The sequence below is a fragment of the Oryctolagus cuniculus genome, chromosome 2 (genome assembly GCF_051225735.1).
Source record: "Oryctolagus cuniculus isolate XC-2025 breed Fujian yellow rabbit chromosome 2, ASM5122573v1, whole genome shotgun sequence".
Taxonomy (NCBI): Eukaryota; Metazoa; Chordata; class Mammalia; order Lagomorpha; family Leporidae; genus Oryctolagus; species Oryctolagus cuniculus.
Window position 1 is genome coordinate 91,141,155 of NC_142868.1, and position 12,768 is coordinate 91,153,922.

The following is a 12,768-nucleotide window of genomic DNA, read 5'->3' on the forward strand; positions in this document are numbered from 1 at the left end:
CCTACAGCTAAAGATTTTACATTCTTCTTAGCAGTACATGGAACCTTCTCTAGGATTGACCGCATACTAGGCCATAAAGCAAGTCTCAGCAAATTCAAAAGAATTAGAATCATACCATGCAGCTTCTCAGACCATAAAGGAATGAAGTTGGAAATTAGCAACTTAGGAATCCCTAGAGCATACACAAACACATGGAGATTGAACAACATGCTCCTGAATGAACAATCGGTCATAGAAGAAATTAAAAGAGAAATCAAAAATTTTCTGGAAGTAAATGAGGACAACAGCACAACATACCAAAACTTATGGGATGCAGCAAAAGCAGTGTTAAGAGGAAAGTTTATAGCAATAGGTGCCTACATCAAGAAATTGGAAAGGCACCAAATAGATGAGCTTTCAATTCACCTCAAGGATCTAGAAAACCTACAGCAAACCAGACCCAAATCTAGTAGGAGAAGAGAAATAATTAAAATCAGAGAAGAAATCAACAGGATTGAATCCAAAAAAACATTCCAAAAAATCAGCCAAACGAGGAGCTGGTTTTTTGAAAAAATAAACAAACTAAACACCCCATTGGCCCAACTAACTAAAAAAAAAGAAGAGAAAAGACCCAAATCAATAAAATCAGAGATGAAAAAGGAAACGTAACAACAGACACCACAGAAATAAAAAGAATTCACTGCTGAATTCTACCAGACATTTAAAGAAGAACTGACTCCAATTCTTCTCAAACTATTCAGAACAATCGAAAAAGAGGGAGTCCTCCTAAATTCTTTCTATGAAGCCAGCATCACCTTAATTCCTAAGCCGGAAAAAGATGCAACATTGAAAGAGAATTACAGACCAATATCCCTGATGAACATAGATGCAAAAATCCTCAATAAAATTCTGGCCAATAGAATGCAACAACACATCAGAAAGATCATCCACCCAGACCAAGTGGGATTTATCCCTGGTATGCAGGGATGGTTTAATGTACACAAAACAATCAATGTGATACACCACATTAACAGAAAAACCATATGATTATCTCAATAGATGCCGAGAAAGCATTTGATAAAATACAACACCCGTTCATGATGAAAACTCTAAGCAAACTGGGTTTGGAAGGAACATTCCTCAATACAATCAAAGCAATCGATGAAAAACCCACAGCCAACATCCTATTGAATGGGGAAAAGTTGGAAGCATTTCCACTGAGATCTGGGACCAGACAGGGATGTCCACTCTCACCACTGCTATTCAATATAGTTCTGGAGGTTCTAGCCAGAGCTATTAGGCAAGAAAAAGAAATTAAAGGGATACAAATTGGGAAGGAAGAACTCAAACTATCCCTCTTTGCAGATGACATGATTCTTTATTTAGGGGACCCAAAGAACTCTACTAAGAGACTATTGGAACTCATAGAAGAGTTTGGCAAAGTAGCAGGGTATAAAATCAATGCACAAAAATCAACAGCCTTTGTATACACAGACAATGCCATGGCTGAGGAAGAACTTCTAAGATCAATCCCATTCACAATAGCTACAAAAACAATCAAATACCTTGGAATAAACTTAACCAAGGACGTTCAAGATCTCTACGATGAGAATTACAAAATCTTAAAGAAAGAAATAGAAGAGGATACCAAGAAATGGAAAAATCTTCCATGCTCATGGATTGGAAGAATCAATATCATCAAAATGTCCATTCTCCCAAAAGCAATTTATAGATTCAATGCAATACCAATCAAGATATCGAGGACCTTCTTCTCAGATCTGGAAAAAATGGTGCTGAAATTTATATGGTGTCACAGGAGACCTCGAATAGCTAAAGCAATCTTGTCAACAAAAACAAATCTGGAGGCATCACAAGACCAGATCTCAGGACATACTACAGGGCAGTTGTAATCAAAACAGCATGGTACTGGTACAGAAACAGATGGATAGACCAATGGAACAGAATTGAAACACCAGAAATCAACCCAAACATCTACAGCCAACTCATATTTGATCAAGGATCTAAAACCAATCCCTGCAGTAAGGACAGTCTATTCAATAAATGGTGCTGGGAAAATTGGATTTCCACGTGCAGAATCATGAAGCAAGACCCCTACCTTACACCTTACACAAAAATCCACTCAACATGGATTAAAGACCTAAATCTATGACCTGACACCATCAAATTATTAGAGAGCATTGGAAAAACCCTGCAAGATATAGGTACCGGCAATGACTTCTTGGAAAACACCACAGAAGCACAGGCAGTCAAAGCTAAAATTAACATTTGGGATTGCATCAAATTGAGAAGTTTGTACTGCAAAAGAAACAGGAAAGTGAAGAGGCAACCGACAGAATGGGAAAATATATTTGCAAACTATGCAACAGATAAAGGGTTGATAACCAGAATCTACAAAGAAATCAAGAAACTCCACAAGATCAAAACAAACAACCCACTTAAGAAACGGGCCAAGGACCTCAATAGACATTTTTCAAAAGAGGAAATCCAAATGGCCACCAGACACCTGAAAAAATGTTCAAGGTCACTAGCAATCAGGGAAATGCAAATCAAAACCACAACGCGGTTCCACCTCACCTGAGTTAGAATGGCTCACATACAGAAATCTACCAACAACAGATGCTGGCGAGGATGTGGGGAAAAAGGGACACTAACCCACTGTTGGTGGGAATGCAAAGTGGTCAAGCCACTATGGAAGTCAGTCTGGAGACTCCTCAGAAACCTGAATACAGCCCTGCCGTTCGACCCAGCCATCCCACTCCTTGGAATTTACCCAAAGGAATTTAAATTGGGAAACAAAAAGGCAGTCTGCACCCTAATGTTTATTGCAGCACAATTCACAATAGCTAAGACCTGGAACCAACCTAAATGCCCATCAACGGTAGACTGGATAAAGAAATTATGGGATATGTACTCTTTAGAATACTATACCACAGTCAAAAACAATGAAACATGGTCATTTGCAACAAGATGGAGGAATTTAATATGTTATCCCTCTTAGTATTTTTTTTTGTTTGTTCTACTTAATACTTTTGGTTGAATATTGTAATCAACACACAATTCTTCTTAAGTGGTGAAACTTAACTGAAAAGTGATCGCTGTTAAATATAAGAGCGGGAATAAGAGAGGGAAGAGATGTGCAATTCGGGACATGCTCAAGCTGACTTACCTCAAACGGTAGAGTTAGAAACATACCACGGGATTCCAATTCAATCCCATCAAGGTGGCATGTACCAATGCCACCTCACTAGTCCCAGTGATCAATTTCTGTTCACAATTGTTCATAATGATAGGACTAAGAACCAAATCGATCACATAAACAAGAATAGTGTCTGCAAATACTAGCTGATAGAATAAAAAAGGGAGAGAATGATCCAACATGGGAAGTGAGATACACAGCAGACCCATAGAATGGCAAATGTCCTAAACAGCACTCTGGCCTCAGAATCAGCCCTAAAGGCATTTGGATCTGGCTGAAAAGCCCATGAGAATATTTCAGGCATGGAAAGCCAAGACACTCTTGCAAATAAGAAAGCAAACAAACAAACAAAAACCCAAAACACCTAAATGAAAGATTTCTGTGAGTGAGATCCCAGTGGAAAGAATAGGTCTTCAAAGAAGGAGGTACCTTTCTCTGAAGGGAGGAAAGAACTTCCACTTTGACTATGACCTTGTCTAAATAAGATAAGAGTTGGTGAACTCAAAAGGCTTCCATAGCCTTGGAAACTCATGACTGGAGCATAGGGAGATTACTGATGCCATAAATAGGATTGTAATTTGGAAAGTCAACAACAAGAGTCACTGTGCACTTACTTCTCATGTAGGATCTCTGTCCTTAATGTGCTGTACATTGAGATTTAATGCTATAACGAGTACTCAAACAGTATTTTTTCACTTTGTGTTTCTATGGGGGTGCAAACTGTTGAAATCTTTACTTAATGTATACTAAACTGATCTTCTGTATATAAAGAAAATTGAAAATGAATCTTGATAAGAATGGAATCGGATTGAGAGCGGGGAAGGGGAGAGAGAGCGGGAAAGGGGAGGGTTGCGAGTGGGAGGGAAGTCATTGGAGGGGGGGGAAGGAAACCAATGCAATCCATAAGCTGTACTTTGTAAATTTTATTGATTAAATAAAAGTTAAAGAAAAAGAAAAAATAATAACTGCTTAAGCCTAACAGATGTAGGTGATTAAATTTCTTATACACTGAAAAAATGGGTCATGATCAGTCAAGAAGCTAGAAATTCAAAGGTAAGCACACTGATATAAAAGAAATAAATTGGATAGAAATTGGAGCTGAGAGGAAATAATATAAAATGTTCCTTCTAACCCATTATGGCTGTGTTCATACCATAAGCTTATGATTTCTCTATACATCAATCTTAATGTAAAAATAAGCAACAATCTCCAAAATGCTGAGTCAACATCATAAACCTTCTTATTCAGATAAGTTTAAAAGAAGATATGAAAATCATTTTATTTTTATATAAGGTGAACAAATTTCATATATATATATATATATATATATATATATATATATATATATCTTTGGGAGCATAGTGATAGCATCCCACTCTAGTCTCCCTCCTGCTCAACTCTCAACCTTCCTACTCCTCCTTTCTTACTCTGTATTTTAATGTTTACAATGATATACTTGTAATGTATTTTATAATCATAAACTTAACTCACCACTAAGGAAAGAATTCAATATACAGTAAGAATAACTAAAAAAACTTTTTCCTCAACAGTAGAAACGAGGGCTGGAAATAACAAATCTCAAAAGGTCAATTTTGCTTAGCTACATTACATTTTTGTACTCTATTGGTTATCACAGATAAGGGGAAATATCATATTTGTCTTTTTGGGACTAGCTTATTTCACTAAGTAGAATGCTTTCCAGTTGCGTCCATTTTGTTGCAAAACACAGACTTGTACTATATTTACCACTTAGTAGTATTTCATAGTGTACATATACAACATTTTCTTTATCTAGTCATTGGTTGATGGACATCTAGGTTGCTTTCATATCTCAGCTATTGTGAATTGAGCTGCAATAAACATGGGGGTACAAATAACTCTTCCACATACTGATTTCATTTCATTGGATAATTTCCCAGGAGTGGGATGACTGGGTCATGTGGTAGATCTATTATCAGATTTCTGAGGAATCTCCATACTGTCTTCCTTAATGCTAGTTGACATCCCACCAACTGTGAATTAAGGTATGTTTTCCTCCAAATCCTAACCAGCATTTATTGTTTTTTGATTTCTGTTTGAGAGCCATTCTAACTGGGGTGAGGTAAAACATCATTGTGGTTTTTATTTGTTTTTCTCTCATAGCTGGTGATCCTGAGCATTTTTTTCATGTGTCTGTTGACCATTTGAATTTAATCCTTTGAAAAAAAATACCTGTTCAAGTCCTTGGCCCATTTTTAACTGGATGGTTTATTTTATTGATCTTGAATTTCTTCAGTTCTTTATAGATTCTGGATATTATTCCTTTATCAGTTGTGTAGTTTGCAAATATTTTCTCTCATTCTCAAATATTTCTCCAACTTTGCTATTTCTTTTGCAGCACAGAAGTTTCTCAGCTTAATGTATTCCCCGTTGTCTATTTTGACTTTGATTGCCTGTGCTTCTGGTGTCTTTCCAAGAAGTTTTGCCTATGCCAATGTCTTGCAGAGTTTCTGCAATGTTCTTCTGTGTTAATTTGCTGGATCAGCTTGTAGATTTAGATCCTTGATCCGTTTAGGCTTATTTATGTATAATGTGTAGGATAGGAGTCTTGTTTTATACTGCTACACAAGAAGATCCAATTTTCCCTTAGCACCATTTTTTCTAGATCTCAGAAAAGACATTCTTGGTATTTTGATTGGAATCACATTTAATCTGTAAATTGCTTTCATGGACATTTTAATGATATTGATTCTTCCAACCAATGAACATGGAAGATTTTTCCATTTTATGTGTCTTATATTTCTTTCTTTGATGTTTTATAATTTTATTATAGAGAACCCTGACATCCTTGGTTAAATTTATTCCAAAACATTTATATTTTTGTAGCTATTTTGAATGGGGTTTGAACTTGCACGTTCTTTCTTGCATGGCAATGTCTGTGTTTATGAAGGCTATTAATTTTTGTGTGGTAGTTCCAATTGTCTCTTATTGGAGTTGTTTCCCTAATAGAAAATCATGTCATCTGCAGATATGGATAGTTTGACGTCCTCCTTCCCAATAGGCATCACTTTGAATTATTTTCTTGCCTAATGACTCTGACTAGAGCTTCCATAACTGTATTGAATAGCAATGGTAAGAGTTAGCATCCTTGTCTGGTTCTGGATCTTAATGAGAGTTCTTTCAAATTTTTCCCATTCAATAAGATGCTAGCTATCAGTTTCTCATAAATTGCTTTGCCTATGTTGAGGAATATTCTTTATATACCCAATTTCCTTAAGGTTTCCATTATGAAAGGGTATTATATTTTGTGAAATGTTTTCTCTGCATCTATTCAGATAACCATATGGTTTTTTTTCTTCAATTTGTTAATGTGATATATCACATTTGTAGATTTGCGAATGTTGAACCATCCCTGCATACCAGGGATAAATCCCACTTGGTCTGGGTGAATGGTCTTCCTTATGTGTTGTTGGTTTCATGTAGCTACTATTTTGTTGAGGATTTTTGCATCTTTGTTCATCAGGGATATTAGTCTAAGTTCTCTTTCTTTGTTATCTTTTCCTGATTAAATAGTTAAAGTGATGCTGGCTTCAAGACTTTTGGGAGGATCCCCTCCCTTTCAGTGGTTTGGAATAGCTTGAGAAGAATTAGAATTCTGTCTTCTTTAAATGTCTGGTATAATTCAGAAATGAAGCCATCCGGTCCTCAGCTTTTTGTTGTTGTTATTGGGAGGGCCTTTATTACTGATCCAACCTCTGTCTTCATTACTGGTCTGTTTAGGTGTTCCGTCTTCAAAACTCAATTTTGGGATTTTATGTGTCTAAGAATCTATCCATTTCTTCTATAGTTTCCAATTTGTTGGCATGCAGCTATTTGTAGTAATCTCTGATGATTCTTTTTACTTCTGTGATACCTGTTGTTATATTTCCTTTTTTGTCTCTAATTCTACTGATATGGGGTCTTCATTGCCAATGGTATATCAATTTTGTTTATTTTTTTTAAAAACTATTTCAATAATTTTTTGCATGTTTTTTTCCTTTGGTTTCAAGTTTATTTCTTCCCTAATTTTAATTCTTTCTTTCCTCCCAGAAATTTGAGATTTGGTTTGTTTTTGTTTTTCTAGGTCCTTGATATGTGCTAATAGCTCATTTATTGTTGCCTTTCCAATGTCTTGAAGTAGGCACCAATTACTGTAAACTTCTCTCTGAAAACTGCCTTTACTATATGCCTTAAGTTTTTATATGTTTCACTCTCATCTTCATTAACTTCCAGAAATTTTTTCGTTTCCCTTTTGATTTCTTAAATTACCCACTCTTTATTCAGGAGCATGTTTTTCACTGTCTATGTGCTTCTACATATTCTAGAGATTCCTGAGTTGCTATATGTCTAGCTTAGTTCCATTGTGGTCAGAAAAGATGCGTGGTATGTTTTTAATTTTTTTTTAATTTGCTGAGATTTGTTTTATGGCTTAGCATGTGGTCTGTCCTAGAGAAAGTTCTATGCACTGATGAAAAGAATGTGTATTCTGTAACTGTGGCATGAAAGCTTCTGTAGCTATCAGGTCTATTTTGTCTATCATGTAGATTAGCTCTGCTATCTCTTTGTTGATTTTATGTCTTGTTGATCTGTCCATTTATGAAAGTGTGGTATGAACATTCCAACGTGGAGCACCAAGCAGATTCTATCAGGCAGGAAGCTGACTCTGGGAAAGCTGAAGCTCTCTCTGTGGACAGGGAATGCTTGTGGGGCTGAGAATAGATCATATGCTCCTGTGTATGTTGAAGCCCTGTGTGCTATGACTGGTGGAATTCTGTGAATGTGCCATAGGGAGTTACTTGTGGCTGAGTGTTTGAGCAATCACTGTGTCTGGCTTGAGAGGCTCACAGTTTGATGAGTGTATGAGATGAGTCATTGCACAGGGTTCCACAATTATACACAGATCCTTTGTATTATTTAGAACCTGCTTGGGTGAGGGGTGAAGACACTAATGGCTCAGCATGGGCAATTGGTTCACTTTGGCAGAGAGGGTGTGAGGCTGTGATCATGCTGCCCAAAATGATCATATCCTCCCTCATCTAACCTCAACCCTGATGAAGATATAGCAGAACTACCATGCCATCAATGTTGGTGTCACTTTGGACTCTTGCCTCATACTTGAGCACTGCCTGGAGCACTGCCTGGAGCTCACTCAGCCCACACCTTCCTTGTGAAGCAGCAGAAACTCTGCTAAGCCACAGAAGCATATTTCACAGACAAAATCCTCAGAGGAGAAAACCAACAAGAGTTTCTACAAATGCCTAAAAATAAATGTAGAAATTAAGAAGCATGAACAAGAAAGACAGTATGAATTCCCCAAAAGAACATAAAAACACTTGAATATTGGAATGAAAAGATGAAGAGAGGGATGAAATGCCTGAAAAGGAATTCAAAAGAATGATAAAATTATTCAAAAATGCAGAGAAGGAAATTAACAAATAAAAGAAATCCATATATGACATGGATGAGAAATTCTGCTTGGAGAAAGCGACAATGAAGAGAAACCAAACTGAAATATTAGATATGAAAATTCAATATATCAAATTAAAATACAGTGGAAAGCCTTAACAACACACTTGGGGAGGCAGAAGAAAGAATATCCAAGATAGAAGTCAAGTCCTTGCAAATAGAAAAAAAAAAGAAGAAAATTAAAAAGCTGAACATATTCAAGATTTACAGAAATTATCAAACAAACAAATATACATGTATTGGGAGTTCCTGATGGTGAGAAAGAGGGATAGTGGCTGGCGCTGTGGTGTAGTGGGGAAAGCCATCATCTGCAGTGCCGGCGTCCCATATGGGCACCAGTTGGAATCCTAGCTGCTCCATTACCGATGCAGCTCTCTGCTATGGCCTGGGAAAACAGTGGAAGATGGCCCAACTCCTTGGGCCCCTGCACCCACGTGGGAGACCCCAAGGAAGCTCCTGGCTATTGGCTTTGGATCGGTGCAGCTCCGGCCCTTGCCATCAGTTGGGGAGTGAACCAGTGGATGGAAGACCTCTCTCTCTCTCTGTCTCTCCTCTCTTTCTGACTTTCAAATAAATAAATAAATCTTTAAAAAAGAGGGAGAGAATTAGAACACTTATTCAGTGAAAGAACAGCAGAAAGCTATGCTAATTTGGCAGTTATAGTCAAAACAGTCTGATAGTGGTAGAAAAATAGACATGTAGACCAATGGAACAGAATAGAAAGTCCAGAAATTCATCCATGCATCTACATTACATTTTGTCAACTAATGTTTGACAAAAGAGCTAAAATCATTCCCTGGAGAAAGGATATTACTTCAACAAATTGTGATGGGAAAACTGGATCTCCTTCTTCTGAAGTATGAATCAGGACTCCTACCTTACACTTTACCCAAATATCCATTCAAAATGAATCACAGACCTACAACCCAATAGCATCAAATTACCAGAGAACATTGGGGAAACCCAGTAAGACACTGGCATAAGCAAAGACTTCTTGGAAAAGATCCCAGAAGCACCGGCAATAAAAGTCAAAATTGACAAATGGGATTATATCAAGCTTAGAGGCTTCTGCACTGCCAAAGAAACGGTCAGCAAAGTGAAGAGGCAATTGACAGAATGGGAAAAGATATTTGCAAACTATGCAACTGATAAAGGATTAATATCCAGAATCTATAAAGAGCTGAAGATACTCAACAACAACAAAACAAGCAATCTAGTTAAGAAATGGGCAAAGGACTTGAATAGGCATTTTTCAAAAGAGGAAATTTAAATGGCCAACAGACACATGAAAAATTACTCAGGACCACTAGCCATCAGGGCAATGCAAATCAAAAGCATAATAAGGTTTCACCTCACCCCTATTAGAATGGCTTTCATACAAAAATCAACAAACAAAAAATGCTGGTGAGGATGTAGGGGAAAAGGTACCCTAATCCACTGTTGGTGGGAATGTAAACTGGTAAAGCCACTATGGAAGACAGTATGGAGATACCTTGGAAATCTGAAGATAGAGCTACCACATGATCCAGCCATCTCACTCCTGGGAATTTACCCAAATGAAATCAGTTCCAGCTCTGCTATGGCCTGGGAAGCAATAAAAGATTGCCTGAGTTGTTGGGCCCCTGCACCCACGTGGGAGACCCGGAGGAAGCCTCTGGCTCCTGGCTTCAGATTGGCACAGCTCTTGGCTATTGCAGCCAACTGGGGAGTGAACCAGGGGAGGAAAGACCTTTCTCTCTCTCTCTCTCTCTCTCTCTCTCTCTCTCCTTCTCTTTCTGTGTAACTCTTGACTTTCAATAATTAAATAAATCTCTTAAAAAAAAGAAATCAGCATGTGAAAGTGTTATTGTACCCCCGTGTTTACTGCAGCTCAATTCACAATCGCTAATATGTGGAAGCAACCCAGATGTGCATCAACTGAAGAGATGAAGACTGGATAAAGAAAGTATAGTATATGTAGACTATGGAATATTACATTTACTTCTCTTCTTTAATGAGAATTGCCTGTTGTCCAGTTTCTGGAAAATTATTTTATGAATTTTTTCAGTTTTCTGGAAGGAAAAGCCTTATATTAGTGTTTTCTAAGTGGTGAGAGATGCTGAAATCTAGAAATATTAGCAACATTTACTTCACTCTCCTACTAAAGTTTATATTACTGTAATATATATTTTTACTTGTACATTCTATTCATTCATAGCAATGTGGACCTGATAGTTGTTGTGATCCTCGCACTTGTCAACTGAGACGGGGGTATCAGTGTTTTCAAGGAGGCTGCTGCAGACAATGCCACGTAAGATTCACATTTATTAACATTTTCTGATTATGTAAAAAGTCATGTACTTTAGAATATTCATAATTAAGCTGTAAGTCAAAATAAATGGATTTTGGGCTGGCGCTGTGGCTCACTAGGCTAATCCTCCGCCTAGCGGCGCCGGCACACCGGGTTCTAGTCCCGGTTGGGGCGCCGGATTCTGTCCCGGTTGCCCCTCTTCCAGGCCAGCTCTCTGCTGTGGCCAGGGAGTGCAGTGGAGGATGGCCCAGGTGCTTGGGCCCTGCACCCAATGGGAGACCAGGAAAAGCACCTGGCTCCTGGCTCCTGCCATCGGATCAGTGCGGTGCGCCGGCCGCAGCGCGCTGGCCGCGGCGGCCATTGGAGGGTGAACCAATGGCAAAGGAAGACCTTTCTCTCTGTCTCTCTCTCTCACTGTCCACTCTGCCTGTGAAAAAATAAATAAATAAATAAAACAAATGGATTTTAAAAGGAACAGATAATAAATTTAGATCCAGATTTCTGATTTGTGAACTTTTGTTGGGTTTGGGGGCTTCTTTTGAATACCAGTATTTTCACTAGCTTAATGTTGATTTAAAAGTCTTCATTTACACATGTTATAGAACTCTTTAGTATTGAACATCTTAGTTCATTCTACCCCGTATATACATTTTATAAATAAAATTTTACTGATTATGATAAATATCTGTAAATACGTTGTTGAAAGAACTGAAGTTTTCATATAAGGAGTGAAACTCAATACAAACGATGTTTTCCAAATAGTAAATAATTTAAGCTATAAACTTTATCATTGACTGAAGAAGCACAATTTAGTTTATATGGTGAACAATTTGACCTCTGGTCCCTGTTTTCCTTTTCAGACTTCATTATATTTGTAACAAGTTCCTCATATGGGTTTTGTTTGTCCTTTACTGACACTTTTATTTTCTTCCTTATCACATTATTACATTCTTGCTTCTCTAGTATCTTTTGTGTCAACTTGAATTTATTTACATGAAGTATGAGATAGATGCCCATTCAAAATTATTAATATAAATGTCCAGAATTCTTTATGAAGAGTTACTTAACTGGAAGATGCCCAGGAGAAAGGTTGCCATTTGGTTTCTTCTTGAAAAACAGCTATAGTTGGACTTTATTATCCCTCATTTTGCCTCTGTTTTTTTTTTGTGTGTGTGTGTGTCTTAAATTTTCATATAATTTGTAAGTATTCCATACTTACAAACTATGGTTTTAATTGGCCTATTTTATGAGAAACTGACTAGATTACAATATTTTCACCCAAATTTAATAATTTTCCATGGCTAAAAGCAATCATTCCCCTCTTAAAATGAAACTACAAGTAGGCCGGCGCCGCGGCTCACTAGGTTAATCCTCCGCCTAGCGGCGCCGGCACACTGGGTTCTAGTCCCGGTTGGGGCGCCGGATTCTGTCCCGGTTGCCCCTCTTCCAGGCCAGCTCTCTGCTGTGGCCAGGGAGTGCAGTGGAGGATGGCCCAGGTGCTTGGGCCCTGCACCCCATGGGAGACCAGGAGAAGCACCTGGCTCCTGGCTCCTGCCATCGGATCAGCGCGGTGCATCGGCCGCAGCGTGCCGGCCGCGGCGGCCATTGGAGGGTGAACCAACGGCAAAGGAAGACCTTTCTCTCTGTCTCTCTCTCTCACTGTCCACTCTGCCTTTCAAAAAAAAAAAAAAATGAAACCAGAAGTAAAACTTTGCCTTCAATGTCACATTTGTGTTATACTTTTCCTTATTCATATGTCTTATGATTTTATTTGATAACTTTCAATAAACTTCTAAAT

General features: G+C 37.9%; 1 protein-coding gene across 3 annotated transcripts in view; it reads left to right on the forward strand.

The window, feature by feature from the left end:
* Positions 1–12,768, forward strand: part of ADAM32 (ADAM metallopeptidase domain 32) — a 191,481-nt gene that overhangs the window by 127,461 nt on the left and 51,252 nt on the right. For all 3 annotated transcript variants that reach the window (XM_089325921.1, XM_089325920.1, XM_089325919.1), the window contains one exon: positions 10,878–10,970. In XM_089325921.1, coding sequence (XP_089182047.1) covers positions 10,878–10,970 — 93 coding nt within the window. The remainder of the gene's footprint in view (positions 1–10,877; positions 10,971–12,768) is intronic.